Below are 7,360 nucleotides of genomic sequence, written 5' to 3'. Positions count from 1 at the left end.
TACAAACATCATTTGGCAGTATTTAAGGGTGTAGAGACAGCATTCATAATAAATCTTATAGAATTACGTATTGTGCGGCAAAATATTATCTAGCAGTTTACACACACAAGCTATTCCCTCTCTCATATGTGTAACGAAACACTAGCTGGAGTGACTGGAATTTTGATTGAACCAAACATTTTGAATTATCCAAACCTTTAGACTCTTCATCCTGATCTTTTTCAGCCTCGTTTTAAAGGCAAGTACGTAGGCTAAACGTGCTAAAGGAGTCACCAGTATAGTGACCAGCCTGGTGATAACAAGGAGGATTCCTGGAGCCTGCCCTGCAAGCTTTAGTCACACTTTTAGCACAACAAAATGCATCAGTAACAGAAGATTTCCATTACAAACATTCCTGCTTACAAACAGTACATTCCTTCATCTTTACTAATGTAATTATAGTGTATTCAGCAGTGCAAACGGAATATACATCTGGAATTAAATACTGGAATGTTACATATCGGGTTGTCAAGGAGGCAGCGGGTACAAATCCTTTGGTTAAATCTTCAGTGTGAAATTAATAAGTGACATTGTAGAATATAAACCTAAATAAATATGCATTGTTTATTTCACTGGTGCTTTCATAGACACTCTTCATATGAAATTGTAACCCAAGCTCATGTTTTTAACTAGCTTTGTACACATACAAATAAACCAGTCTCTCTCGTATCATCCAATTTCCCTTTTTCCACTCGGCCATAACAATAATACACAGAGTTAGTCCCATATCGGGATAGGGGAAGGAATCCAAATATAACTTTTCATTTCAAATGGCTTCACGGTAGAGATATAGTATTAAATCCAAAGCAGTGTGGTCTTCCTCTCTGTTCTGCCCTCTCCTGTCCTCTTCATGCCTTGACCCCATTCAGAGACGCTGGGAGCTGGGATTCTATTGGCTGTTTAAGCTATTACTACTCAGACTGAGCCTAAGGGACTATGGGCCATATCCATCTACTGTAGACAACCCTGTCAACCCATGTGTCTCTCCATCTGAGTTGAAGGGGAAAAAGATTCCAAACAACAACATGTTGACTGGGAATACTGGAGATTGCAGTACTCAGGTGAAAAATCTTTTCAGACGGGCACATTCGATTATTCACAAACTGTTCCTGTAATCTGTCTGACGGGCTCTTTTTTAAAATCAGGAGCTTTAGCTCAAGTCAACCTGAGGAATATGCTTGAAAAGATCAACTTTGTGACACAAATATTTCGTCAACCGTATATCAATAATCATTACATAATAAAATAAAATAGCACATTACTTTCCAGTTTTCAATTCTATAAAATATTTGTACAGAAATAAAATAGTATCAATGAAAACACCCTAATTCTCCCATCTTATTTCCTTCTCATCTACATTTTGTATCCCCATGGTAACACATTTTTCATTTACACTACAGTATAAACTGCCAATAATACATTTCATGGGACTGTCATTCGTTACAAGTCTGGAATCGGTTGTGCTTCTTGGTGTTGTTCACAGTGGATTATAGGAATACCTGAGGCTGTCTATAGGTCTACAGAAGTCTATAGGGATCTTTCTATAGGTAGCTGTATGTGTGGCTATCAGAGTGAGCTATGGAGAAGGCCAGCAGTACATAGGCGAACCTCTGGGTCAGGCTGAGACCTTTACAGAAGAGGGCAGGCTCTTCTTCCTCCTTCCTGCAGAGTGGGCTGATGGGAAGCAGGCAGGCTAAGTGCAGATCTACAGTAAGTTGTCTCAGAGTGTCCCTAAGTAACAGATCTCACGTTGTAATAAAGCGTCTCAAACGTGTCTCTCTCTCAAGCCTCGGGGAGGAGGAGAAATGGAAGAAGTTAAAAAGAGGGAGGCAGCAGCCATTTTACAGTGCGCTGTGAGGCCCGGAGACAGAGTCAGAACAGAGGAGAACAAAGGAAAGGCCTCGAGGCATTTAGTCAGATAGATTCTCCCTGGGGCGGAGGGTGGACGGAGGGGCGTCTGCCACGGCGACAGCGTGGGGCTACACAGGTGGGGTGGAGTAGCGCACTACATAGCTGTAGTCAGGGGGCGGGCTGTGGCACTCCAGACCGGGCTCCAGGGACGAGTCGTCCAGGGTGAAGTCCAGAGAGGAGACAGGATGAGGGTACTTGTCCTTCTCTCCCTCAGTCAGCACCGACTCCTTACTCCTACTCACTGCCTTCATCCTGGAGAGAGAGAGAGAGATGCAACGAGAGAAGAGAGAGAGAGAGAGAGAGAGAGAGAGAGAGAGAGAGAGAGAGAAGACAGAGACAGACAGACAGACAGACAGACAGACAGACAGACAGACAGACAGACAGACAGAACAGACAGACAGACAGACAAGACAGACAGAGACAGACAGACAGACAGACAGACAGACAGACAGACAGACAAAGAGACAGAGAGACAGAGAGACAGAGAGACAGAGAGACAGAGAGACAGAGAGAAAGGACAGAGAGAGAGACAGAGACAGACAGCGAGACAGAGAGAGAGACAGAGAGAGAGACAGAGAGAAAAACAGCACATACATGGTTAATAACAGACTCAGTAAAATATAATTGACTTAGCTGCTGCCTTGGCAGGAACTAATGGGGATCCGTAAAATACAAAAATATAACAATAATGCATTTCCATGGTAATTGTTCATAAAGCATATCATCAATCACGTTCTCTGGCCTCTCTCACGGATGTTGACTTCTTCTACTCCCGTAAATGCTCCAAATATGAGTAATTGACTACTATTGTCTTCTGGTTGCTAGGAGTTTTCCAGAACCTCTCTCACAGGGGCCAAGGTCGGCTCTCAGTGGGGTAAATCGCATGACTGACTGGCTGCATTGACTATGAGAGTGGTGAAATGACAGGGTGGTGTATTACAATGATTATATTTCTAGAATCGATCAGTAAATGTTAGATTGGCGAGTCAAGTACTGACAAATACTATCCAAGATTTCCACCACAATCTACAAGTGAGAGAGGAGAGATAGAGAGAGAAGATAGAGCTATAGAGAGAGGGAGCTCTACAGAGAGAGCTACAGAGAAGCGTATAGAGGAGAGCTATACAGAGAGAGCTATAGAGAGCTATAGAGAGAGCTATAGAGAGAACGATAGAGAGAGCTATAGAGAGGAGCTATAGTGAGAGCTATAGTGAGAGCTATAGAGAGTTATAGAGAGAGGAATAGAGAGAGCTATAGAGAGAGCTATAGTGAGAGCTATAGAGAAGCGATAGAGAGAGTTATAGTGAGAGCTAATGAGAGAGCTATAGAGAGAGCTATAGAGAGAGCTATAGAGAGAGCGATAGAGAGAGTTATAGTGAGAGCTAATGAGAGAGCTATAGTGAGAGCTATAGTGAGAGCTATAGAGAGAGCTATAGAGAGAGCTATAGTGAGAGCTATAGAGAGAGTGAGCGCTATAGAGAGAGCTATAGACAGAGCTATAGAAGAGCTATAGTGAGAGTTATAGTGAGAGCTAATGAGAGAGCTATAGAGAGCTATAGAGAGCAAAAAGCTATAGTGAGAGCTATAGAGAGAGCTATAGTGAGATCTATAGAGAGAGCTATAAAGAGAGCTATAGAGAGAGCTATAGTGAGAGCTATAGTGAGAGCTATAGAGAGAGAGCTATAGAGAGAGCTATAGAGAAGTTATAGAGAGAGCTATAGAGAGAGCTATAGAGAGAGCTATAGAGAGAGCTATAGTGAGAGCTATAGAGAGAGCTAGTGAGAGCTATAGAGAGAGCTATACTGAGAGCTATAGAGAGAGAGCTATAGAGAGAGCTATAGAGAGAGCTATAGAGAGAGCTATAGTGAGAGCTATAGAGAGAAGCTAGTGAGAGCTATAGAGAGAGCTATAGGAGAGAGCTATAGTGAGAGCTATAGAGAGAGTGAGCGCTATAGAGAGAGCTATAAAGAGAGCTATAGAGAGAGCTATAGAGAGCTATAGTGAGAGCTATAGAGAGAGCTATAGTAAGAGCCTATAGTGAGAGCTATTAGTGAGAGCTATAGAGAGAGCTATACAAATAGCTATAGTGAGAGCTATGTACGTGAGAGCTATAGAGAGGAGAGCTATAGAGAGAGCTATTAGACAGAGCTATAGAGAGAGCTATAGAGAGAGCGTATATAGTGAGAGCTATGTGAGAGCTATAGTTGAGAGCTATAGAGAGAGCTATAGAGAGCTATAGAGAGAGTGAGCGCTATAGAGAGAGCTATAGAGAGAGCTATGGTGAGAGCTATAGAGAGAAAGAGCTGTAGAGAAAGAGCTATAGACAGAGCTATAGAGAGAGCTATAGAGAGAGCTATAGTGAGAGCTATAGAGAGAGTGCTATAGAGAGAGAGCTATAGAGAGACCTATAGAGAGAGCTATAGACAGAGCTATAGAGAGAGCTATAGAGAGAGCTATATAGAGAGAGAGCTATATAGAGAGAGAGCTATAGAGAGAGCTATATAGAGAGCTATAGACAGAGCTATAGTGAGAGCTACAATGAAAACTATAGAGAGAGCTATATAGAGAGCTATAGACAGAGCTGTAGTGAGAGCTACAGAGAGAGCTACAGAGAGTGAGAGATATATATAGAGAGCTATAGTGAGAGCTACAGAGAGAGCTACAGAGAGAGCTATATAGAGAGCTATAGAGAGAGCTACAGAGAGAGCTACAGAGAAAGCCATAGAGAGAGCTATAGAGAAAGAGAGGGCGCTATAGAGAGAGTGAGAGCTATAGAGAGAGAGCGCTAGAGAGAGCGCTAGAGAGAGAGACAGCGCTATCGAGAGAGAGAGAGAGAGAAGAGAAAGAGAGAGAAAGAGCAGAGAGAGAGAGAGAGAGAGAGAGAGAGAGAGAGAGAGCTACTACAGCCCTCCCTTGTAAACCTCCAGAAGGGCAAAGGTGACAGTGATCGAGCGGCGACCCAGTGAGGGTTCTCTCCCCTCAATAAATAGATCATTCTCTGTATACCTCTGGTGACTGGTTCTCCCATGGCAGCGGCCATGGCAACATGGGTAAGGCTGTGGCTGTGATCACAGGTTGTGGTCTTGTCGCTCTCTGCCCAGCGTTGTGCATCACATAGGGGCACAGAGACGAGGGGAGCACTGTAAATGAGTTGATGGGTGTGTGGGGGTGGATTGTGGCTGGGAGGGTACAATGGTTGCCGAGGGAGAGGATCCAGAATGTTTTTAATCAAACCAACACCTTCTGGTATGTTCATTTGGGGTTCGGAAGAGTTTCATTAATCGTGGTGAAAGCCACCGGCCGGCCCCATAAAAATGATATCAAACTCCCTTTTATTTCACGCTCCCTTTCTGTCAGTTTAGGATTATTGCATAAAAAAAAAAAATCCTTTGTTAGCTGTCCTTGCTCATTTGAATATGCATTCGTACTAATCTTTTTTTTTGTCCAGGGAAGAGGTGTTTGTGAGCTGGGCATTTGAAAGATCTATATATCTATTTTTCACGCAATTCTGCTCCTTCAAGTACACAATGGATAATGTGTCATTTATGGCTGGGAGAGTATCTGCAGCATAACCTGTCCTCAGCCCTGGTTCCTCTCTATTCCACAGGTACGACGGGTTATGACAAGGAGTGGTAGTAACTCTAAAAGTGGGTGGTTGCTCGCTGTATCACGAGAGTAAACTCTCTATAACCCGAACGCATCCCCTTGTTTACTCAGCTTGAACGCTGCTCGTTCTCTGAGCATGTTGAGGACCAGAGTGTAAGGAGAGAGAGCCCAGGGGTGTGACCTGCTACATTAACCCTGCGATTGGCCGACATTCAAAACGATAAACAATCTCTCAGACCTAAATCATCCACACAATGTACAGGCTGATCTTGGACAGTGGGTGTCCAGTACATGCATAATTGAATGTTTTCTCTATCTGAACATCAGCTCTCAGGTCATTGCATAGTGGAGCCTCAAAGACGCAGGGCGATGGTAGACGTTTCCTCAGACACCACAGTCTGTTTATACCAGACCAGATAACATCCAGGGCGATAAGACACCTGAGTCCACAACTGTTCCTCAACCAATGACAGTGTTGTTCTGACGACATCTGTTATATTGACTCTGGACAGAGTCTGTATCACAAACCTCTTATGTCATCTCAAACTATGGCGGTTGATTGACGTATGAAAGACTGCCTCTACTCTGAACCTTGACAAGTAAGCTGTCGGAGGACGTCTCAATCAGGCCCGGGCAGCCTTTTGGCGAACGCCAAAGCGAGTTTTAGTGTGTGCTCTTAAACCACCCAGGCACTGAGTCACACTTCCACTGGGCTTTTGTTCCCTGTCGTTTGGGTTGTCACCTTGGGGCAATATTCCTCCCCCCAAGTCCTTTGTCTCGCTGGGGCTATAGCACGCTTTCTTTTGACAAAAGTGAAGACCAGTCATTGAGGTTAAGGGGGTGAGAGGGACTGTGTGTGTGTGTGTGTGTATGAGTGTGTGTGTGTATGAGTGTGTGTGTGACAATTCCAACATCGACATTCCAGGCCAGCAGGTGGGTTTCCAGGGCAGGGCCAGCGGCCTTCCTCTCCTTTTCCCCCTGGCACTTTCTGCCTCCCCTAACTCTTTATCCTGCTTCTCTACCCCTCCCTGCCTCCAGTGCCTCTGCATGTGGCTCCTCTGCCTCTTTCTGCCTCAGCCTGTGTCTCTGGATGCTGTCAGTGACAGGGATAATGTGGACTCACGCCAGGGCCATGATGCTGAGCGGTCGGGCCAAGGACTCCAGGCGCTTCAGGGTGTTCATATCATCAGACGACAGGCCCATCCCACTGTCCGACTGGCCCCCCTGCACGTGCAGACAGAGGGAGGGAAATGGGAAAGAGAGGGATAGAGAGAGAGCGCGAGAGAGAGAGAGCGATAGAGGGAGAAACAAGGATGAGAGAGAGGAAGAGAAAGTGTCAGAGTCCACCAAAATGGTCTTACATGTCTATTCTTATAGGCCAGATGTTTCACACCTTACTAACGGGGCAGCTCTGTACGCGTGGTTCAGAGAAATCACCATGTTAGCACGGCAAACCAAAATTGGTTCTGTGAAAGTTCCCAGAACATTCATTAGGTCGCGGCAAATGTTCTCATAAGGCAAAAACTTTCCAGTCTGCTGATGATCATAGAATGTTTGTATAAAACATTCGCCCGATATTGCGAGAACGTTCCTAGAAAAACATTTAATCTGTTCTTTAAAGGTTCCCATAATGTTTCATCAGGTGAATATTTTTTGCAACCTAAAATAAACATTGTAAATTCAGCAAAAAAAGAAACGTCCCTTTTTCAGGACCCTGTTTTTCAAAGATAATTCGTAAAAATCCAAATAACTTCACAGATCTTCATTGTAAAAGGTTTAAACACTGTTTCCCATGCTTGTTCAA

At 44.3% G+C, this 7,360-nt stretch overlaps 1 protein-coding gene across 1 annotated transcript in view; it reads right to left on the bottom strand.

Moving 5' to 3' along the window:
* Nucleotides 1-1,306: 1,306 nt before the first annotated feature.
* The window catches only part of LOC111967451 (vascular endothelial growth factor receptor kdr-like), a 75,447-nt gene continuing 69,393 nt past the window's right edge, over nt 1,307-7,360 (bottom strand). Inside the window, 2 exon segments of the mRNA XM_023992488.2 lie at nt 1,307-2,202; nt 6,680-6,780. Of these exon segments, the coding sequence (XP_023848256.1) occupies nt 2,019-2,202; nt 6,680-6,780 (285 nt within the window). The 3' untranslated portion in view covers nt 1,307-2,018.

This window comes from Salvelinus sp. IW2-2015, linkage group LG8 (genome assembly GCF_002910315.2).
Source record: "Salvelinus sp. IW2-2015 linkage group LG8, ASM291031v2, whole genome shotgun sequence".
Classification (NCBI taxonomy): Eukaryota; Metazoa; Chordata; class Actinopteri; order Salmoniformes; family Salmonidae; genus Salvelinus; species Salvelinus sp. IW2-2015.
Note: the sequence above shows the minus strand (reverse complement) of the source record. Positions and strands in the feature narration are given on the sequence as shown.